The 21,991-nt window shown below is 55.8% G+C and overlaps 8 protein-coding genes and 2 non-coding genes across 10 annotated transcripts; 2 read left to right on the top strand and 8 right to left on the bottom strand.

Annotated features, from left to right (window-relative positions):
• Window positions 1-1,014: 1,014 nt before the first annotated feature.
• C8A04DRAFT_9602 (uncharacterized protein) lies at window positions 1,015-3,569 on the bottom strand (the record flags this gene model as incomplete). Its single annotated transcript, XM_062785545.1, has 3 exons — window positions 1,015-1,471; window positions 1,551-3,048; window positions 3,149-3,569. The coding sequence occupies 3 exons, from the start codon at window positions 3,567-3,569 to the stop codon at window positions 1,015-1,017; spliced, it is 2,376 nt and encodes a 791-aa protein (XP_062639954.1).
• Window positions 3,570-5,465: 1,896 nt separating this feature from the next.
• Window positions 5,466-6,980, top strand: C8A04DRAFT_9674 (ASTRA-associated protein 1; the record flags this gene model as incomplete). The annotated part of the gene is made up of 3 exons (XM_062785574.1): window positions 5,466-5,692; window positions 5,765-6,008; window positions 6,078-6,980. The coding sequence occupies 3 exons, from the start codon at window positions 5,466-5,468 to the stop codon at window positions 6,978-6,980; spliced, it is 1,374 nt and encodes a 457-aa protein (XP_062639953.1).
• Window positions 6,981-7,267: 287 nt separating this feature from the next.
• On the bottom strand, window positions 7,268-9,969 carry C8A04DRAFT_9708 (uncharacterized protein; the record flags this gene model as incomplete). The annotated part of the gene is made up of 4 exons (XM_062785589.1): window positions 7,268-7,747; window positions 7,836-9,094; window positions 9,157-9,752; window positions 9,818-9,969. 4 exons carry the CDS (start codon window positions 9,967-9,969, stop codon window positions 7,268-7,270), a joined length of 2,487 nt encoding a protein of 828 aa, XP_062639952.1.
• Window positions 9,970-10,582: 613 nt separating this feature from the next.
• C8A04DRAFT_9670 (Rof/RNase P-like protein) lies at window positions 10,583-11,383 on the top strand (the record flags this gene model as incomplete). The annotated part of the gene is made up of 1 exon (XM_062785573.1): window positions 10,583-11,383. The coding sequence occupies one exon, from the start codon at window positions 10,583-10,585 to the stop codon at window positions 11,381-11,383; it is 801 nt and encodes a 266-aa protein (XP_062639951.1).
• A 708-nt stretch (window positions 11,384-12,091) lies between these two features.
• On the bottom strand, window positions 12,092-12,203 carry C8A04DRAFT_t29. Its single transcript has one exon. It is a non-coding gene; the product is annotated as a tRNA-Arg (tRNA).
• A 464-nt stretch (window positions 12,204-12,667) lies between these two features.
• On the bottom strand, window positions 12,668-13,747 carry C8A04DRAFT_9636 (pantothenate synthetase; the record flags this gene model as incomplete). Its single annotated transcript, XM_062785557.1, has 1 exon — window positions 12,668-13,747. One exon carries the CDS (start codon window positions 13,745-13,747, stop codon window positions 12,668-12,670), a length of 1,080 nt encoding a protein of 359 aa, XP_062639950.1.
• Window positions 13,748-14,505: 758 nt separating this feature from the next.
• Window positions 14,506-16,521, bottom strand: C8A04DRAFT_25494 (uncharacterized protein; the record flags this gene model as incomplete). Its single annotated transcript, XM_062779583.1, has 3 exons — window positions 14,506-15,326; window positions 15,402-16,274; window positions 16,338-16,521. The coding sequence occupies 3 exons, from the start codon at window positions 16,519-16,521 to the stop codon at window positions 14,506-14,508; spliced, it is 1,878 nt and encodes a 625-aa protein (XP_062639949.1).
• Window positions 16,522-17,370: 849 nt separating this feature from the next.
• Window positions 17,371-17,464, bottom strand: C8A04DRAFT_t28. Its single transcript has one exon. It is a non-coding gene; the product is annotated as a tRNA-Leu (tRNA).
• Window positions 17,465-18,122: 658 nt separating this feature from the next.
• On the bottom strand, window positions 18,123-19,751 carry C8A04DRAFT_25493 (uncharacterized protein; the record flags this gene model as incomplete). The annotated part of the gene is made up of 2 exons (XM_062779582.1): window positions 18,123-18,531; window positions 18,730-19,751. The coding sequence occupies 2 exons, from the start codon at window positions 19,749-19,751 to the stop codon at window positions 18,123-18,125; spliced, it is 1,431 nt and encodes a 476-aa protein (XP_062639948.1).
• A 749-nt stretch (window positions 19,752-20,500) lies between these two features.
• Window positions 20,501-21,369, bottom strand: C8A04DRAFT_25492 (uncharacterized protein; the record flags this gene model as incomplete). The annotated part of the gene is made up of 2 exons (XM_062779581.1): window positions 20,501-21,109; window positions 21,307-21,369. 2 exons carry the CDS (start codon window positions 21,367-21,369, stop codon window positions 20,501-20,503), a joined length of 672 nt encoding a protein of 223 aa, XP_062639947.1.
• Between the last annotated feature and the right edge of the window lie 622 nt (window positions 21,370-21,991).

The raw sequence follows: 21,991 nt of genomic DNA, 5'->3' as shown, positions 1-21,991 counted from the left end.
GATTTCCTTCCCTTAATGCGGCCGTTTGAAAATAAGAAAGGAATTCCCTTCAACAAACCAAAGCAGAAATAGTCACAGGCTCACAGCCCGAGTGTCAGCGCCGCCCCACATCAACGGAAAGGGTCACAGACGGGAGTGTCGGCGTCGCCCCACATCTGTACAAGGGGGTTTTCGGCGAGGCTCCACAGCGCCGAGCTCATACAAAAGGTTTAACACTTTCCAAAGTGTTGCCTCCGAGCTGGAGCTCGACGCGATGTATTAATATATATGTGATGAGAGCCCGCTTCTCCCCCCACATAACACAGACAGGAAGGTCGAACCCTTTAGCCCAACATTACGGAGGTTTGTTAGATGAATCCAGTCAAAACCGTTGTCGCCCCACCGCAACTCGCATTATACGAATATTTTCCAAACCGATTGTATCTCTACTCTGCACAACCACGAATCTTCGACTCCATCTTCGATTCAATCTTCCATTCAATCTTCGATGGTAGAGCTAGCTCTAACCCTAACCCTAGCCGTCCTTGAAAAAGGCCGAGGAGCCGGCCCACCTTTTACAGCGGGGCTAGGTTTTTTGAGCCAACCATCGAGCCAGCCTACTTTTTGCAGCGGGGCCAGGTTTTTGAGCGAGCCTTCCATACATACATTGAAGATTGAATTGAAGATTGAATCGAAGATTAAATCGAAGAAGTACTATAGAAGCTGTAGGGTTAGGGTTAACTGGTCGAGTCGAGATACATTCGATTGAAGAATCGGTTGCTCAATGCAATTCGGTTGGTGCGAAAAATGAATCTAACGCAAGTGTGGTGGGGCGATAACGGTTTTGAGCGGATTCATCTAACAAACCTCCGTACAACATCCCCTTTAACCCGAAATCCCCTTACCAATCCAACACCGCCCTCTGTCTACCTTCCTCTCCCACCCATAACACTCACATACCCGCACTCGTATCATCACACCCCCCCAAAGCCCTTCTCACTCTCACTCTCATGCTGGCCCTCACTGGCTCCCACACTAATCCACCCTCCCCCAACCCCCCTTAATCTCCTCCATCACCCTCCCAAGCCGCCACCCCGTCTCCCCCGTAATCCGGTCTAGCACATCCAACACCTCGTCCTGCTCAGCCCGGTCAACCAAGGCATCACTGACCGCAGCAAGTGTGCGAACAGCAACGGAGATAACCGCTCGGTCAGACTTGTTGTTGTTGGATACAGATCTCGGCGCTGGTCTGGAGTCTCTGACATGGTCAGGACGGTGGACGCCGTTGCCATTGATTCTGAGAGTCGCTTTTGTATTGGTAGTAGAAACTGCGGTGGCGTGCGCGACAATACCGCAAACGTGATGGGCATGGTGTAACTGTGAGGCGCGGTTCTCACGGCTGTCACGAGGATCGAGTGGGTTGGTCTGGGCGAGGAGACACATAGCCGTGTGGTAGAAGAGGCGGGCGAGTTTGGAAGAGGGTTTTATGAGCCTAGTGTGGTTGTCACTAGTTAGCTTTACACTTCAGCTTTTATGAGTGAGATGGCTAAGGGGCGAAGTGGTTAACGTACCAAACGTTTGGAAAGAGAGATCTCGGTGACGGTCCCGAGGAGTATCCGAACGGCCGCATCGACCGCGGGCAATTGAGGTTCCAGGCATTGCACATATTCTGCAACCGCCGCCACTCGGAGAGACGGTTTTGCAAGCGCACTTGTTCCTCATGCGGCGACGGTTCTTGAAACTGTGGCGTGTGGACGCGGAAGTTGACGACCTTGGCCATGATGTGAAAAATGCGGCGCAGCCAAACCTCCTCATCGTTGTGGTCGGGGTTGTCGTGGGTCGCAGACTGGTGGTGCTCGGATTGGGGATCAGCGTGAATGGGGCTAAGCCATAAGTCCTCACTTCCAGCAATACTGCGGCTGCCGCTTCGACTGACGCTTCCAGCAGTCATAAACTCCTGATCCATTCCCCATTGGTCTGGATCCCACGCTATCGGCCAGCCAAAGGCAAGACAACTGAGGACGTCCATGCCAATATTGACCCAGAAACATGCAGCGCCGAGACCGGTTGAGGATGCATCCCAACCGCAGTCCCGAATGCGAGCGCGGGTTGACGCAATATGGCCCATACGTTGGGTAAGGTTGTCCTCCATGATGTGGTATGCGTCGAGTACAACCGCCGTAAGAGCGCAGTCACTTAGGTCAGAGCCCCGTTCTTGCTGGATACGCGAGAGCTGGGTGGTGGCCAGGTGGTAATAATAATCCGCCCTCTCGCCGTCGTGTTGGCCGATCAAGGTAAGCTGTCGGGCTCCGCAGGCCAGAAGAGCGTTAAGCAACATGGGCAATCTTAAAGCTAGATATGGCACTATGTTGGCAAAGTGTCTAACTTTCCCCATCGCGTCCATCCAGGTTGACACGTCGTCGATAAAGACCTGCAAGAAGCGAATCTCTTCCTCTGTGCTGAGATAGTCTCGTTCACAAGAAGTGTTCTCGCTTGATGGGGTCATGAGTCCAGTAGGCGTAGAAAGCGGCTGGCTTTGAATGGTGTGCGTAACGGGACGGGAGCTATACGATGGTGGCTCGGTAGGTTGGGGAGTTAATCGTGATGGGGTGAACAAGACGCCCCGATCCCTCATATGGGGAACATGGGATACATGGGGGCCGTGCTCATTAGCCGTGTCAGGGGCATGAAGCGTAGAATAAGTGGATGAATCGCGCACATGCGCAGCACGGCTCGGTTGTGACATTTGAGCTGGTCGGGCCGTCGGGGGCGTACGGCCGAGACACACATGGGTTTCCGGGCCGGCGTGATAGTTCGGCTGTTCATGAGGCGGGGGTGGCTGGCCGACATCATGGGGGTGATACGGGTCTCGAGTGGCTGGGCCGTCTCCATGGTGACCGTTCTCCGGAAAACGGTATTCCGCGGGCTCAGAGAACCCGGGTCGTTCGACCCTTCTTCCACCCGGTACGTCCGAATCGGCAGGTGGTGGCGAGGGTATTGCCGACGCATATCGTCCTAGTCCCCCTTTATATTCGGACGCGATGGACCGCGACTCATCCAATATTTGAACTAACATCGAAAAGTCAGCAACCAGCAGCTCCCAGATACGACACAACCAGACACCCTATGTGTGAGTAAGGGTATGAGGGAGTATTGAGCAGCAACCCACCCGACCATTCCGCCGAGGGAGATAAATATGGCGGGTCCTTGACCTGGATGTCAATAAAGTTGAGTCGTATCCCACGCCTGCATTCCCGATTGCTCTTCCGGCAGTTGTTACACTCCGGGACGCCCTCGTCACACTTGAGATGGCGCTCCCGACAGGTCAAGCAGCCTGTGCGCACCCGCTTAGACTTGCCCGCGGCGGGGCTTGTTGAAGCAGACGATGGCTTCCCACTAGCCCTCCGAGGACCATCGTTGTTGGTGCTGACGGGCCCTGTAGGAGCTGACGGTAGAGTCGTCCTCCGAGAGTTTGGATTCCTAAACTGGCTTGCGCCGACGGGAGAGGCGCTTGGTGTCCCCTGGCGGTTCGAATGCGGCGTCTCATACCGGGGGGCACTAGGGTGATGGCTGCTGCTGCCGGGCGTCATGTGTGGTTGGTCGACTTCAGCTCGGCGTGAGACTGAGGGTTGATCCCGGACGAAAGGGACGACGTCTCGTGACTGGCTTGTGCGCGAGCCAGGCTGGAATATCGCGTTCATGGTCGAAAGCCACTGGATACTGGACGGCGCCCCGCTTCCCTTACCGCCGACTCAGGCAATAGCCCCGTCAGGAACAAGTGAGAGAAAGGGGTCCAGGAGGGAGGGCTAGCACGGCGAACAAAAAGACTCAGGAAGCGAGGAGATGTGGCAGTGAAGAATTCGGCGGGGTGCACAGGTTCAAGTTGGACAAAGACAAGACGGTCCTGAGAGAAGTCCGAGGCCCAGATGCAGCAGGCCTCGTTCGTCCATGTGCATTCGACGTTCGACGCCGACCTCGATCCTACAGATCTGCTCTAGTCTCAGTCCTCGGAAGGGCTGCGAAAATAAATTGATCTGAGGGCGAGCTGGCGCAAGCCAAGAATGTTTCTGTTTCGAGTAGTTGTCGAAACAAAAGTTCCCGAAGAAAGCTCGCGAAGCGTCCTCCCAGGATTCGCCCCAGGGATGAGGCCGACTTTCAGATGAACAGACGTCCCAATATTCATCGAGATGCCCAAATGTCCAGGAACAGTACCCCTGCCCTGTCCTAAGCATTCCCCATCACGGTACCAAACACCGCACGTCCGCGCGCGCAGTTGTTACCACATTTAGCTCCACGTCTTCGACCGAAACCGTGGGGTCGCAGAAAGGCTAAATCGGGGGGTGGGTGACGCCGTGTCACAGGTTCGCCCGGGCGGGACGGAGCGTGGGAGGATGGAAGCAGGGCCAAGGGAGCCATCCGTCTGGCTGCGAGGGGACGCTGAAAGGGGTCATGAGGGGTGCGGCGGGTGTGTGCGGGTGAAGCATCAGAGTTGCATCGCGACAGGGGCTCGCTCCTGAAACCGATAGCGACCGAGCGCACTTGGTTCGGCGCTCTGGTGTTGCTTGGTGTAAGTTACATGGCGTAACGCATTACAGGCCATAAGCTTCCTTGGCAAGTCCCGGCCGCCCTCCGGGGATGTATCTTGAATAGTAGTTCAGTTAGGGTACCTGTGATGCCAATAAGTGGGCAATGGACAATGGTTATCAGTTGTTGGATTGGGAATAAAGTGAGAAAGGAGGAAAAGAGTCAAACCTGCGGGCTGTCTTGGTAGTTGACACTCGTCCGTCCCCGGTGGCTCCTTCCCGTTGAACCTCGAAGTGTGCACGTGTCCCACTTCAAATGGTGTACACAGCAAGTACCTATGCCCTACTTCGGAAGGAGCCGACATCTGACTGTATGTGACACTTTTTGCGATACAAAGAGCCCTCGAATACGCCACCGGGTAACCAAGTTTATGCCTTGGTGTGTTCTCACTTCAGCTATGCCGGTACGAAAATCCGTAAAACAAGAGACCCTCTTCCAGAAGAGATTCGAGCATACTACGGAGTACACTATTACGCCCAACACCCTCAATTCACTTTTTGAGCTACACTACTGCAGAAAAGGGTAAATAATCGGCAGGGCTGGAACGGGGTTGTTTCGGATGGATAAATGCCATTCACCAACATGGAATACTCACAGACCTCGGATCCAAAAACGAAGAACCAAAATATTTCTCTAGAAATTAAACATAAAAGCACGTGAAACTTGCGTTTTTGCCTGACAGCCTGATCATTGCTCTCGACTTGGATGTTGGGGCCAAGCGTATTTGCTTACGGTGTAACATACGATTCCAAAACATGTCAAAATACCACCCACTCCGTTTCCAAGCACCAAACACCAAACCATCAATCCCGCCTCCCATCATCCACCCCCGGCAACTCTAACCGGCGGTTTCGTCATCGATATGCGACGTTAGCCGCCCAGTCCATTAAAAGCAAGACATCATGGCCGCCGAAAACCGGCCCGCGCAGCCCAAGGCCATCCTGCGCGGACACAAGGCGCAGGTGCACGCTGCCGCATTTGTGCGAGGCAACGAGCGGTTGCTGACAGGCGATGCCGACGGGTTTGTCGTGGCCTGGGACCTGACCGTGATGCGCCCTCGCGCGGTGTGGCGGGCCCATGAGAACGCCATCTTGGGCATCGCAGGATGGAGGGACGACCGGCTAATCACGTAGGCGAAATACATACACGTATCTTACGTTTACAGAGTTGTGTGGATGACTGAAATTTGGGTATTTGATAGTCATGGGAGAGACAACAAACTCATCGTGTGGAAATTTACCGCCCAGGAAGAAGGCCAGTTGAGCACGAAACTACCGCTGGACGCATCGACAGAAACCCGGCCGCAGCCATGGATGCTGCATATGCTGGAGGTCAACACCATGAACTTTTGTTCCTTCTCTTACTGCCCCGCTACTGCAGGGTCGGGTGCCATTGCTCCAGGCGAGATTCTGGTAGCCGTGCCGAATACCCTAGCCTCCGAAGCTGTGAGTACCGCCGTCCATGATCCAAGTCTAGTTTTCAAAACGACATGGCATCTAACTAACATAACCCAGATCGACATCTTCCACGTGCCCTCCCAAACCCGGCAGCACACAGTCAAACTCGGCGACAAAAACGGCATGGTCATGGCCCTCTCGCTCATCCGCCAAGGCTCTTCTCTGACCTTGATCGCGGGCTACGAGAACGGCGTGGCCATCGTCGCCCAGCTCGGCGACCACGGCAACTGGGCCGTCCGCTACCAGGCAAAATGCCACAACCAGCCGATCTTGTCGTTGGATGTCGACCCGAGCAGGGCCTTCTTCCTCACCTCTAGCGCGGACGCCATCATCGCCAAGCACCCACTACCGCCGTCTCTAGTATCTCAGCCCCAATCCTCAGCAGCACCACCCCCTACTCCCCCCTCATCGACAACTCCCTCTTCCCATCCCTCTTCCCAGCCCAAATCCTCACCTCCCATATCCCTCCTCACAGCCGCCCTCTCCAACAACCCCCAACCGCCCACTCTCACACCCACCACAACCATCCCCACAACAACCACCGCGATGATGTCCACACCTCTGAAAACCCTCAATACCCACCACGCCGGCCAACAATCCCTACACATCCGCTCCGACAGCCGGATATTCGCTACAGCCGGCTGGGACGCACGCATCCGCGTCTACAGCACGGCCACGCTGGCTGAGGTGGCCGTGCTCAAGTGGCATGCCACGGGGTGTTTTGCTGTTGTTTTTGCTTCGCTGGCTGGTACGGGGACCGGAACGGGGGCGGAAGTGGGTGGTGATGGGGTTGATAGAGACGGTGCAGGTGAAGGAGGGAGTCAGAGTCGGGAAGTGGCTGTTGTACCGAAGCTGGTGGAAATGACGCTGCGGGAGAAGAGGGTGCGACAGGCGAGAGAGGCGCATTGGATAGCGGCGGGGAGTAAGGATGGGAAGGTTAGTTTGTGGGATGTGTTCTGAATGATATTGATGTCCGAGATACCGATGGAGACGAGTTCTATTCAGCAAATAAATGCTTATGCTTGCGCTATGCAATTCTCAGGGTGTCTTATTACTATTACCCTCTTTGCGTATCCCCAGTACCTATTCAAGAACACGCATGCTCTGCTCGTACAGTACAACTAATCTACACTTATGCAATCAACCCGCGCCCACGGGCGGTCTATCTCCCCAACGCCGGAAACAACAACTAACCAAGCTTCTACCCCCTAGGAACACGCAAGTCATCTTTTCCCTTAAGGTAACACCTACAAATGCGCCCTCCCCTCCAACCTCCTCCGTCTCTTCTGCTCCCTCACACTCAAATCCAACAACCTCTTCTCCTCCCGACTCAACCGCGCCGGCGCCCCTCCCCCCTTCCCCTTCCCTTCCTCCTCCGCCCTAACCGCATCCTCAAACAACTGCCTCCCCAACGCATCCGTCAAACTCAACACCCGCGTACTCACAGTCGCCCCATCGCGACGATTCTTGCCCTCCCGCCGACTGGACGCAATCTTCTCCGTGAAATCCCACAGCCGGCCTGAGGCGATTAGGCTGCCGGTTTCGGGGTCGCGGGCGGGTCGCCATTCGGGGGCGATGCGTAGGCGGGGGGGCACGCGGGAGTCTTTGGACTTGACGATTTGGAGGATGCCTTCTTCGGCGAAACGTTGGTAGGAGTTTTTGAGGGTTTCTTTGTTGACGGCTTCGAAGTAGGAGAGGTCGCCTTGGTGGTAGAGGGTTTTGCCGAGCTGTGTGACGGTGGCGACGTGTTAGTAGATAGAGTGCCGTGTGGTGGGGTGAAATTAATCAAGTCAAGTTCAGGAAAGGAAGTCTTACCAACTGCGCGCTGTCCTGCGCCTTGGACACTTGCAACCAGATATCCCCGTCTTGGCCCAGCGGCGGCGACAGTCCCACCAGCGACACGGCAGCCAGCCAGCTGGCCTCAATAAACGGCCAGATGAGAAAGCAGTAGAAATCAAAATTCTCCCGGCCGGCAGCCCGCTCTGCGTCCGAAAGGCCGAGCTTGGCAATATTGCCACGCTCGTCGCGCTCGATAAGAATAACATTATCCGCCTCGAGCCCCAGAAGCGTCTTCTCCAAGTTATGCGCCAGGCCCTCGCCCGAGTAGATGAATTCGCCGCGGAAGAGCGACGAGAGAAACAGCACCTGGTCCGCCAGGTCCTTGTACGGGATATCCTGGACCGCTGGCCCGCCTCCTTGCTTCACGCGCGTGTACAGCGCGGCGGCCACGAGGGCTTCCGAGATGAACAGGTGGATGGTCATGTTGCGGTAGAAGGAGAGTTGGAACCGGTCGACGGCGTAGTATGTTGGCTCGGCCAGTCCCTCGACCACACCCACGAGGTCCTTGCCCAGCACGTCCAAGCCGCGTTCGATGACCTCGGATAGCGGCGCGTCGCCAAAGTGGGCCACACGCCCGCCTTTGGCTCGGACTCGGGCTGTGAGCCACTCGACACGCCGGGCGAGTTCTGTTCGCCCGACACCGCGCCCACGGAGGGTGAGCAGGACAGTTCCGATCAAAGCCGTGGGCATCACCACCGACACCGCGTTGATGTCGCCGAGGACCTTGTAGCCCAGAGTCCGGAGCAGTTTCTGGCGGAGCACCTGGCTCTTCATGTCCGTCCAGTCCACGTTAATGGACGACGGCACCGAAGCCATTTTGGTCAAATGCTCGTTGATAAACCCCCGCAGACTCCACGGCTCATGGAATCGGACGTCGACGCGCCCGAGTCGGAGCGAGAGCACACTCGACCCGCCACTGAGGAAATCCGCCAGGTTCTCCTTCTTCTTCGGCACGCCCAGCAATTCCGTAACATAACCCTCGGTCTCGATAACCTTGTCGTACTGGGTGCTAACGGGGCAGATGATGGCGTCGTCGACCCGGCCGGAGAGAAGACTATCGAGGACAAAGTTGAGGATGCCGAACTTGGGCGGCAATAACTTTCCGGTTCGTGAACGGCCGCCTTCGATGAAGCATTCGAAGTTGTAGCCACCCCGCAGCAGAACGTCGATGTAGCTCTGCACAAGAGTGGTGTACAGCTGGTCATCGCCAAAGGAGCGGCGGATGTACATGGCGCCTAGCTGGAGTGAGTTTGCCTGTCCTTGGCTGTCAAAATTGGAGGGGGGGAGGGCAACTGACCGGCGTGCTGCAAGAAACTCCCAACCAAGGGAAAGTTCAAGTTGTCGCCCGCAACAACCACCGGCAGGGCCAGCCCGAGCCGGTAGCAAAGCAGCTGCATCGAGACATAGTCCACATGCGACCTGTGACACGGCAGAAAGATGATACTCTGGTTCTTCTTCTCCGCCTCCTCGGCCACCGCGCGCAACCGCAACACCTCCTCACTCGACACGTGAATCCCCTGATGATACGCCCTCAGCAACAACTGCGTCACCAAGTAATACGCCCCGCGGATGAACGGCTTGCTCTCAAACTTGCAAATCATGTTATCCGTCAGCTTCTCAGAGACTTCCCTCAGGCCCTGGATGAGCTCGCTGCGTCGATGGGCACGCTTGGCAACAAACTCCTTGTCACTCGTGTTTAGTAGGCCCTCTTTCTCCTCCACGGCGACGCGCATGTCGGCCAACTGCGCAATTTTGGTCTCAAGGAGCGGGGCGGACATGATCTGCGACTTGATGTGCTCGGAGAAGCCGGAGTAGAAGATGGGTTGGCCGATCACGCTGTCGTAGGCGCGCCAGCCTGTCCCGGAGACGTAGAGGGATACCTCGCGGAGGAAGCTAAGGGGTGCTCGCGTCAGAAATGGAACGCAAATACGCGAGTAGCACCTGATGGTTTATCCTACCGTAATGGTTCTGAGCGGAAGCGGGCCATGTGCTTCATGAGCGCTTCGTCATCTTTCACCTCGGGTTCAACATATCCGCTAGGTTGGAGGGTGATGCTGTCGCCCAGAATCCGCAAATCGGGCGCGGCGTCATGGGATTCGTCCGAAGCCATCGTAAAGAGTGAAACGGGATGGTGGTTGTGCGTTTGGAAAGTCGAAATGTAGGTCCTTCAACCCGGATCGTAGCTCCCGTCGTTATGTTGATGAGTTCCTCAATTCCTTCACTCCCGGCACTTCCAATGGAAAACCGTCCAAGCCCGTTGCGCTCCAATCGATGGCGGGAGAGCGCTTGCGCGTTTATAAGCAGCCGATCGATGTTCCCGATGACGTGCAGATGTGTATGCGGCAATGCAGCGCCATGGCATAACCAGGCGGGTTCGTTTAAGAGTGAAAATGGAAAGCCAAACCAGTGCATGAACCAAAGCGCAGCGCAGTGCCGCTGCTTTCCTCCCATTTCCCGAGGTTCGCATCTGATCCATTGACCAGGGGGACCCTGTTCCCCTGAGGGAAACAGTGGAGTTTCCACACCTCGGCCCATGCCTAAATTGGTCTAGTGCGGGGGAGGCCAAAGCTGTCATGCAGCGAAACGGTGCCAAGACCTCGCAAGGTTCCCATCAAAAAGTTCAAGCTTCCAATTCCAATGCATCACCAAAACACCACCACCCAAGCAAAACCAAACAAACCTCAACAAAACTCAAACAAAATCAACTCACCCCCCTCACCACAATGGACACCAAACGGCTCCCCAACAACACCAACCCCACCCAAACTCCCATAAACAACCCCTCCAAAACCCCCCCAATAGCCGCCGTCCTCCTCGCCCGCGCCTACGACACCGACGAAGCCGCCCGCATCCTCACCGAGAAAATCCAACAACGGCCCCTCCTCCTCGCGCCCTCTTCCCCCCCTCCCTCCGACACCGCCCGCGCCGCCCGCCGTCGCGCCCAAGAAAAAAAGAAACAACAGCGCAAAAAGGCTCTTAAACCTAAACCCCTTTCTGCCGCCCAGCGCCGCCGGCTTGGGTTGTACGATACCCGCACCAGCGGCGGCAGCCACACAGGTGGAAAGCAGGCCTATGCGGTGTTCGAACCCCTCCACCATCTCTGGCTAGGCTATATCCGTGAAATCCTCGGCAGCGAGGCCTACACCGGCGGGGAAGGTGCCGCAGCGAAGCTGGCCAGTGCCGATTTCCATGGGGCTGGTGTCGAGGTGGTGCGCAGCGGGTGTGTGAGCCGGGTGGGGATTGGCGGGATTGTGGTGAAGGACTCGAAGTTTGCGTTTGAGATTGTGACGAGAAGGGGGGCGAGGAGGTTGGTGCCGAAGGAGGGGACGGTGTTTCGGTTTGTGGTACCGGTGCCGGTGTTGGGGACGGGTTTGGGGGGGAATGGGAGGGAGGATGAGGGGGGAGAAGGTGGGGAGGAGAAGATGTCGAATATGGTGTTTGAGATTCATGGGGAGCAGTTCCAGTTTCGGTCGGCGGATCGGGCGTCGAGGAAGTTTAGGGCGCATTTTTCGAAGAAGTTGTGAGAGTGGGGATCTCTTTCGGAGTATCGATAAAGAACTCGCCTTGAATATCTAGGGTTCGAATTCTGCGGCAGCGCCGAGAATCTAGGACCAGTCATATGAGGGCGGGAAGGTGTTGTTGGGTAGGTATCTCGCCCGCATTATCACAGCATACGCTAATCTTCATGACAGCTCACCGGGTCTCTAGTTGGCGATCGCCAGGGCAAGTAGTTGACCCTACGAACTACGCATTCACACCGGCCTAGAATGCACCTAACCCGTGGCTGTGCTTGGAAAGGTGCCTCACTACTGCACGAGCTCGTTCATATTATCCAGCAGCCAGCCGCCCTACCACGATACCCAAAGCGCCGATAGATTTGCCGAGTCCTGCACTGGTCACCACCCTCATCAGGACTTCCAAGTGTGCCGTCCTAGGGCACGATATTCTCTCTCGTAAAGACGGTTCGCAGGTCATGGAACAGGCTACTTTCGTAGTGGTTGCAAAACTCGTAATCTTCGACCCACGTCGTCAACATAGATCGAGTAGCAGGCAGTACCCTCGAACTAGAAGAGTCAAAGTACATATGTCATCTTAGTCACCAAGCCGTCCGCTACAATACGGCGAGGATCATGAAGTACAAGACAGATACAACCATGAAAGCCGAAAGACAAAGTAAGAGGGAATTAGAAAACACGATAAAAAGTATCGTCCCTTAAAGAGACAAAAGAAAACGATCCACCCAGGGGTCGAACCTGGAACCTCCTGATTACTTGACCCTCTCTCTAAGAAATCTCAGAACAGAGGAAATCGTAGTCAGACGCTCTGCCATTGAGCCAGCGGACCTTGATTTTTGATGAAAATGCAGTGGCGGAACTGGGGGTGAAGACTTTGCATGTTCTGTGTGGAACTTGCTTCAAAAATTGCGGAGCCCTTGGTTGGTCACAGTGGGAGGAAAAAAGGGGGGTCAAAATCCCGCTGGGTACGACAGGGGGCTGCCGGACACAACGTCGCGGGCTGTGAATATCAGTACACCGACCAGGGTTAACAAAAAACTGAGGATTTCAAGACGTAGTTAGAAATCTGGGTCCATTGTAAAGGTCCAAGAAGCGCGCAGGCGGGGACTTGGGAAAGGGACATGTGGATCGGCCGATCTATTATGAACTTGATATCGCTACTTTGGCCTGTCGTCGTCTAAACACTTCTATTGATCTCTCGCTAATAACGAAACATAATACCAGCACCCCTACGCCAAATAATGCAACAACTGTTCCGCCTAGCCTGTTTTCCCCCAAACAAAGACCTCACCTTCACTCAGCAGGATGAAGGATGATGTTGTCAATCAAGCGAACGGCCGGTCCCCCATCATGTCCAAGGTCCTCACCTACCACCGGAACTTCGACCGGCAACATCTTGATTGCGCCACTGAGGATAGCCCCCTTTGCAGGATCCACCACATTAACTTCCTGCATCGTGTCCGGGTCGGCGAGCGAGATGTAGTCAACCTCAAACCGCACCCCCTTGTCTGGGCCCAGCGCCTTCTGTTCGTGCGCGACATGCCTCAAGATGCTGTTTGCATTCCCCAACATAGTCATGCGGCCCTGCGCTCCGTTCTTGTACGCATCCTCCGCAGCCCGCAACGCCCTATACAGTACCGTAGCAACTGCCCGTCTTCTTGCCCCCAGATAAACATTCCTCGAGCTCAACGCCAACCCATCCTCTGCCCTTGTCGTCGGTTCCACGACCAACTCAATCGGCAACATAAAGTCCCTCAACAAACTCCGAATCACCACCGTCTGCTGCACATCCTTCTGCCCAAAATACACCTTCTCCGGCTGCACAATATTAAACAACTTCATACACACCGTCGCGACCCCCCGAAAAAACGTCGGCCGCGTCCTCCCCTCCAACAACTCCCCCACCGGCGTAATCGTCACAAAACTCCCCTTACTCCCCACCTCCTGCCCCGGAAACCCCGCGGGGTACATCTCCCCCGTGCCCGGAACAAACACCGCGCTAATCCGCCCCAGATTCTCTCCATCATCCGCCAGTTCCCTATCCAGCTTCACCAACGCGGCAGCGTCGGCTTCCCAAGTAACCGGGTACGAAGCCAAGTCCTCGCGCACGCCGAACTGTGCCGGGTTGACGTATATGGAGACTACGACGTGGTGGTTGGCGCGGGCGGCGGCGCGGATGAGGGAGAGGTGCCCCGCGTGGAGGGCGCCCATGGTCGGGACCAGAGCGACGGTGCGTTGGTCGATGGTGTGGGGGCGGCGCCAGCGGCGGAGGGAGGGGACTGTGCGGAGGACGCGGATGGAGGAGTTGGGGAGTTTTTCCAAACCGTTCCCACCTCCGCGGGATGGGGAGGAGGAGGAGCAGGCAGTGGCCATTGTGCGGGAGGGGGGTTGTTGGTTTTGTTGATGTAGTTGGATACGTTGGTGGTGTTGAGCGCGGGAGGAGCAATTCCGGAAGATGCCGACACTACTTGTTTCTGTTTTTGGCAGTGATACAAACGCACGCGAGCGCAAAGACGTTAAAGCGGTGTTGACAATTCCAATGGAGGGGCGCACGGCATGCCGGAGGAGGGGCAGCGCGGGGTGCAACGTGGGCTGCATCAGGACTGCGGTTTTATGCGGAAAGCGCAGATGAGGCAGAACCTGGAAAGAGTGATGACGTGGAATTCAGACGGAAAGACCGGACCTCAACGGTCATGGCTGCAGGGCGCATTTAAAGCATGCACGTAACAAGGTAAGTGAGCCTGTGATGGTTTCTGCCGCGGAGTTTTGAGGACGATTTCCCTGGGGCCGGCCCGCCGATTCAGGGTTGCGCTCGGCTGCGCTGCTGCGCTCAGGGTTGCAGGGTTCAGGGTCCAGATCTGCTGCCAAGATGATGCACGTGCCCTATCGACAGGGATGTCTGGGCAATATGTTTCGATCTTCTATTCTCTCGTTTTATTCTTTGAATTTCATAAGTTTACAAAACCCCAAATTGTTAATCAACTCGACGTTGAGGTACTTGGACTATGTATTCGAACATTGAACAAGCGGTAATATTGGAGAAATACGTGAGTCAAGCTTAACGAGGTCTAGTCATCCCACATCAACTCGTCCCGTATACACCAACCCTCCTTGATATTCACAACTTTCCCCTACACAACACCGCCCAGATCCCCCCCTCCATACCCGGAGCCATTGATCCCCTTCCACCCCGTATACCCATACCCAACCGTCCCCCCAACCTTCACCGTCCCCAACCCCAACGTCCCCGGCATCGGCTGCTGCGGTCCCTGCGGCTGCTCTTGAGGCTGCGCTGCTTGCGCCGGTTGCGGTGCTAGCTGCCCACCCCCAACACCAGCACTAACATCCACCGTAAACGGCTCCGTACTCTCAAACCCCTCCACCCTCCCCAACAACACCTCCACCATCCGAAACGCCACAGCCGGCTGGTCCTGCGCAACCAAATGCCCCGACAGCGCCGCCTCAAAAAACGTCAGGCCCCGTTCCCTATGACTCGTCCCAACCACCCCGCTCCCTGCAACCACCACCGACCCCAGCGCCGCTCGATCACCACCTCCATTCCCGCTAAAATACGGCACGAACAGCGGTTCCGTCGGTTGCGCTTGGAATCCCAGCTGGCCCTGCCAGGTTAGGTTCTGGATGGTCAACAACGTGGCATCGGGTAGCACCAAAAAGTCCCGCGCGCCATGGCCGAGGATGACGTTCTGCGTGGCATCGATCACGCGCGGGATCACGGCTTGGCTGCCCGGGCCGCGGTTGAGGGAGAGGTCGACGCCTGGGCCTTGCGTGCCGGGGATGGGCGCGAAGACGGGGTTGGCGGCGGGGTCTCGGCAGAAAGTCCAGGTTGTGTTGGGGTCGGCGTGCAAGGCGGCTTTGACGGCCGGGAGGTCGAAGTAGGGGGTTGGGAAGCCCGGGGCGATGGCGAGGGTGCCGCTGGAGAATCCGATGGGGTCTGAGAGGGAGAAGGGAATTAATTTGTGGTTTGTTCGTTTGGGGTTAAGGGTAAGTCGGTATGGTATGTACTCACCGAACAGGATAGGGCACCGGGAGGTGATGTCGAAAGCGTTCAAACACGGATTCACCTCCCGCGCGGCCAAAAAGACACCAATGTACAACGCACACTCCGGCCGCGCCAGCCCAGTCACCGGGTTCTCCCCCGGCAACGTCGCCGGCTGCGGTCCCTTCGGCGGAAACACCAAAAACTCATCCAAATACGCCGAATACCCGCACTGCTGGTCAATCGCCTGAACCCCCGCGCGAAACGTATCATTCAACGGCAACGCCGTCTTCCATTTCTCCACAAACCTCGCCGCCGGCACATCCTCCGTCAACGGGATCTTGCTCATCAGCCCATCCCAAACCGCCATCCCCTTCACATCAAACACCGTCTTATCCCCCCGATCCAACATCGCACTCGAGATAAACGGCGCATACATCCCCCCATACGACGACGCCGTCACAAACACCTTAAACCCCTGCAGCGCAAACACCTCCACAAAATTCTCCCAAAACCCCAAAAACTGCTCCGCCACATCCTCATCATCCATCGCCGTCGCCTTCACCCCCTCCCTAACAAACCCCGTGCCCACCGGCTGATCAATCCACACCACATTCGTCAACCGATGCCAACTCCACGCGTTGGGGATCGGCTGCAGCGTGCCCGGTTGCCAGGAGAGGGGACCGTTGAGCTGGAGGAGTTCGCCCATGGAGGAACAGCCAGGCCCGCCGGTGAGGTAGATGAGGATTTCTTTGTTGGTTTGGGCGGTCGGGTTGGTGGAGGGGAAGAACCAGAAGAAGAGGTCGTTGGAGGGGTTGGTGGGGCCGATGGGGAGGGAGCCGGCGTAGGACTCGCCTACGTCGAAACCGACCAGGGGGATGGATGTGCCGTTGACGGCGAATTCTGGGGGGGTCGGTGAGTATTCATCTTGGCTTTTGGTCCTTTAAGGTAGGAAATTGGTCTTACCTTTTGAACGATCATTCAGAAACGGAGAGGACGTCGTCTGCCCCTGGTTCTGGCCTGCTTGATCATTTTGACGAGCTGTGTGAGCGCGATGGCGGGCGGTAAATGGCCAGCGCCGGTGGTGATCCAGGCCTGAAACAGTCGAAATCACCGATAGCAGAATCAACGACGCAACTTTCAAGCCCATCGCGAGTATGTTGTGAGTGTAAGGTAAGTGAGGGCTGTTGCTGGAAACTGAACGAGAGCTTTGGAGAACGGTGTATAAAACCACGAAAATGGCCGAAGCAGTTGCCAAAAAGCCACCAATCCTTCCTCGAGCTGGAAGTCTATCTCCCGTTCAAACTCGAGGTTGCGGTTTAATACCTCTCCTGCTCTCCCAACTCGAGTTGTTTGCCAACTGCTCAGACCCGGCACGAGTCAGTCCTCAGTGGTGGCAAGCTGCGCTCAAGCCCGCCACACGAAGCCCAGAGTTTGGAGAGTCAGGATGGGCTTTACTCTCTGAAACTTTGTGACCTAAGCTTGCAGTGTAAGTTCAGACGAGTTTGGGGAAAGAATGTTGTTCGCACTCTAGAGGTTCCTAAGACTGCGGAGGCTTGGAATTGGGGTGTCATCGAGATGGCTTGCGGCATCGACCACATACTGTATATGTGGTTGGTATGTGCTACGTAAAACGACTTACAACAAGATGATGGCTGGGATATGCCAGCGTTACCAAAGAGTAAAGTAGTTAAAACGTGTTTGCCAGTGACTTCAACATCATCCATACTCCCTAGACCCCCTTTTTACGCCACCATTATCCAACACCAGCATCACCACACAACCTCCTGCCATCAACCACAAACTCCATCGGGTCGAGGTCATATGTTTTAGCATTGCACTCCCCACGGACAGACAGCTCAATCCTACCATCAATCGCCCCACCAGCTCAACCCACCTCTACCTCCATACCCGCCCACGCTAACTAACCTTGACCAACCCCAGCCCAAATACCCCCCTCCTCCACCAAAAAAAGTCAAAAGAAAACAGCAAAAGATTCTGACAAGAGTGGGATTCGAACCCACGCCCTTTCGGACTGCCAAGTTTGTTTCCAAACCTGAAGACAGCGCCTTAGACCGCTCGGCCATCTTGCCTTTGTGTCTTTGTTGGAGTTGGTGAGCGGGAATTGCCGTAATGGCGAGCGGGAAGGTACAATGCACTGCAGCGGAGTTGACAACATTCGCTTGAGCTCTGCGGGTTAGGTTTGGTGTTTTCCTGTAGCGCCTTTGGTGCAACTGGGGAATATTTTCACAGCCCTGCACTCAACCTTCTTTCTCTACAGCAGCATTGGTGTGTGTTCAATGAATGTATTGAGCTTCATCTTTCTTCAAATCATTTCAATTTCCTGAGTTTAATTTCTTTTTTCTTCTTTGAACCGCATGTATGAGACAACAAAATTCATGTTTTAGACCTATTTTAAAGACATGCGCACAATCTTGAGTTGCAGACCCATCTACTCCGCACATATCAACAGGCTGTCCCTTTGATCATCACCCTAGATGCATGTTCTGTTTGTGTCTGGAAGCTGTGCATATTCACCCCAAGTTAGAGTTATGAATTAAACGAAGCGTTGAACAGTCCGCGAAAGGCACAGAACAAATTTGCTCGCTGAAAGGAAATATGCTTATGATCTATAATCCGCTGAAGCTACTCTAATGAGTTCGATCTTCGACAATCATGTAACCTTTTTCTTTTCCTTCTTTGAACCACAAAACCCACCAGGCGCCAGGCCAACGACTCGAGGATAGCTCATTACTTGGGCCCTCCATTCTCAGCCGAGTACTGTTTAAATAGTTCTTTGCCCGCCTCAAAGTAAAGGGTGTGGTTGGTGGACGCCCGTTCATGACGATGTTCCTCATGTGATTCGCTGCTATAAACGGAAGCGCTGTCGTACTCTGGGTCCTCGGGTGGTCGTAGTCCGCCGCCTTCTACCCCAGCTTGAGTCCCCGTTTCTCCCTGAGTACTGCTCGGCCCAGCCTGGGTCCCGCCTTCCTGTGTCCCCCCCCCCTGTACGGCGCTCACCCTCCAGTTAAACACCAACACATTCTCGTTCCCATCCCCACTGCCGCCTTCGAGGCCAGCCTGGTTCTGTGTTCCTCCCTGTGTGCCGCCGGGGCCAGTCACCACCGTATTCTTGTTCCCACCTCCACTCCCGCTCCCGCTTGCATTTACCGCGGCAATTAGAGGTCCATACATACATACATGCCCCCTCCTCCTATTGTAGCTCATTCTACACCTTGGACAACGCGGCCTCTGCATCGGCGGGGGTGGGTCCAGCGCAGCTAGGCCATCGGATTCCTCGGGGTGTTCCGACGACGATCCATGCGAGTCTTTGGCAGACTGATCTGCGTGGTTCTACGAATCAGAAGAGTCTGGGTCGGCGGGAGACTCGTCGGCGGGAAACTCAGGTGCTTGGTTCTGGGTCTGCGGCTCAGCCGGGGATGTGAGAAACTTATATAACTCGGTCTGTGATATAGATGGGCCTGTGAGAGACTGACTTGCCTGGCTCTGCGATACAACTGCACTCTTCCCTTCGCCTTGGTTCCCCGATTGAGGCGGATCCACAGGAGACGGCTGTGCTTGGCTCTGGGTAGTCGGCTGGTCTAGGAGAGATTGATATGCCTGGCCCTGCGGTACAGGCGGATTTAGAGGAAACGGCTGTACTTGACTCTGCGGAACAGGTGGTTCCAGCAGAGACTGGTATGCCTGGACCTGTGGTGCAGGCGGATTTGGAGGAGATGGCTGTGCTTGACTCTGCGGAGCAGGTGGGTCCAGGAGAGACTGATATGCTTGACTCTGCGGTACAGGCGGACCTTGAGCAGACGGCTGTGCTTGTCTCTGCGGAGCAGGCGGGTCTAGGAGAGACTGGTATGCTTGGCTCTGCGGTGCAGTCACGTTCTCCCCTTCGTTGTTGTCCTTGGGTTGAGGCTTGGTGAGCTTCCTAGGTTGCCCAGCAGGTGTCCCGGGGCCTGACCGTCTGCTGAAGATGCTCGGTAGCCTGAAGAGTCTACCCCTCGATGCAGCCGTTCCTGAAGGCGGAACGGGGAGGCCCTGGGGCCCGGTGTGCGACGAAGTCTCCTCGCCTGCAGGTTGGCGAAGGTTTTGGTATAAGCGGCATGGTGGGAAGAAGTTGGATGGTGGGCGGCCGTGCTTACTGAGGATTGGAACACTAGGGGTCGTCGATGTGGGTGCCGCGCCCACCGGTGGTGGCGATGGCGACGACTCTGAGTGTGGTGGGATCCCGGGGGTGCATACCTCGGTTACCCCGGTGTCGTCTTCTTCTTCCTCTTCTTGCTGGCCCCCTTTGCGCCTGCGGAAGAGGCGACGACGGAGTTTGCGGAGTCGCCTGCGGCACCGCGTGGTCCATCTTACTCGAGACATGTTGACGGTTGAGCCGTCAAACTCGTTGGGGGGGTGCGTAGAAGGATGGGGCCACGTCGGGGAGACGGAGATATAGCACACCGTCTCAAATCTGCTGGTGGTGTGGATTGAGAGTGATATCCGGAGAAATGAAACGGAGCGTCTGGGCTAAACGAATGTACGGCTCACGCCCAATAATACGGACATGCCAGAAGAAAGGATGCTGCATAAGAGGGAGAGAATGGATTCAACTCAGAGGAGTCGGTGGTAAACAGAGGGACTGTTAAAGCCTTGTTGGATAGCTCCTCCCTTCCATACTTTTTGGCCATGTTCGGAAAGCGGGAGAGGGTCACAGGGACGAGGCGGCTAGGAACACCTGGGATGCGCTCCTGCGCGTGTAATCCTAAGTGTCTGCAGTCAACATGTCGGGCATTCAAGAATCGGAATGCATACAAAGAATATAGCGCAACAGCTTACCCAGTTCAGCTTGGCCCCAGCACAAATGAAGGATTCACCATGTTGCAGATGAGCAAGGCATTGAGACAAAACCAGAACACCGACTCCAATTCTCCCATAGTAATTTTACAGTCTCGTGCAAAAAAGTCGATTCCCTTATGCTCCAGATATTGTGCAGGGCTAGATGAAAGAGAGTGGAGGGGGTGTGATCCCGCCCGAACCAAAATAGCTCCTCAACACCACCTCGTATGTTCCCAAATCCTAAAGCAAGACCAAAACCAATCGTCCACCATGTTCTCCTCCTCCGCCCTACCTTAAACGTCAACAAATACAGCCTGTCCGTATACCGGGCTGACACCGTCGCCCCAGATCCCCACAACGGAGAGTAAGAAGCCCAGCCCAGCAAGCGCACTCTGCACGACCTGCTTCTTGAGGAATACCTCCACGTCGGCGCGGACTTCCTCCCCGTTCACCTCGCCTTCCTCAACGTCCTCTCCGGCACTGCCCTCACTGTGGGCATCCGAAGTAGGAGCGCCAAGCACCTCATAGCTCGCCTCCATGCGTGCCCGAGCGGCAGCACGCTTCTCCTTCTCCTTCTGCTTCTTGCTCGCAGCCGCTGACGAGCTACCGGCCGCAGAAGTGCGTACGGGGCCGAGAGAGACCAAGTAGGGCGCGGCAAGGTCGGTGGCGGCGATCTGGCTACCGAGGACGAGGGCCGAGACGTACAACAAATATGGGTGGCGCAGTGGGCGCGGTGAGAGGCTGTAGGCGAGGATGAAGGCGGTCGAGGACAAGGCGGCAAGCGAGCGCAGATGTTGCGTCGCGGTGCTGGTCAGAGAGTCGAAGGCGCGCGCGGCGGAGCCGGCGGAGGGAAGGGTTAACAGGGCCGGGATGGTAAGGGAAGAGAGGGTGTAGGAGAGGCCCTGTTATGGTTGTTCAGTTAGCTTGGCGTTCACAATGGATATACTATGTAACAAGCGGAGTGATGGAGAACGATTGGTCTAGCAGTCCGGTAGGCCAGCAGGCCCGTCTTCCACTTGCCACAGACACGGCGATGGAAGCTGCGGAAGGAGAGAGGAAAGCCCAACACAAAGTCAGGTAAAGAAAAGCAAGCACACACCGTCATGACACCGAGCGACACGGTGCCGACGAATTTGAGCACCGAAACGCCCCTCGAGGCCATGGTTGCGGTTATCGTGACCTATGAGTAGTAGGTGTTGAGGTAAGTGATGGAATCAATGTATTGTGTGTCAAAGGAATGAAATTCCGGTTAGTCTCGAGGGAAAAGAAATGGAACTTAAAAAAGAGGTTGTTAGTTGGGAAGCTGCGCATTGGCTGCTCGGCGATCGTGGGGAGACCAAGAGGGGGATGGGAGGGGCTGGACCGGGCCTTGGCGCCTAGGTGGGGCCTAGCTTGGGCGTCAAGCTCGGGCCCGCACTGCGTCATCATGAATTGGGCTCGCGGGGTCGCAGTGCATACTTAACCCTAACCCTGTCATGACACAAAGTGTCCCAACTCTCATTACGGCGGCAAGGGCGGCTGTTTTCTTGATATTATTCTCGGAGTCATTGGGGAAGACATTCCGGAGAATGGGACTTCTCAGGGGACTTAGCGTACTATCACGGGGATATGCGGTAAGAGAACCAAACAACTCCCAAAATAGCCCACTAAGTGATACGCCCACCGTTACATTCTCCCTTTGGCTTGAGGCATACATTCGCAAGCATCAGGTTGAGTGATTAAATCAAACACCAAGCCTCACTTCCTGGTTGCTGGCTATGCGGTAGATACAGATTCTCTATCCC

The sequence above is a fragment of the Dichotomopilus funicola genome, assembly GCF_033296635.1.
Source record: "Dichotomopilus funicola strain CBS 141.50 unplaced genomic scaffold C8A04scaffold_7, whole genome shotgun sequence".
Taxonomy (NCBI): domain Eukaryota; kingdom Fungi; phylum Ascomycota; class Sordariomycetes; order Sordariales; family Chaetomiaceae; genus Dichotomopilus; species Dichotomopilus funicola.
The sequence above is the reverse complement of the archived record's forward strand: the minus strand, read 5'-3'. Positions and strand labels throughout refer to the sequence as shown.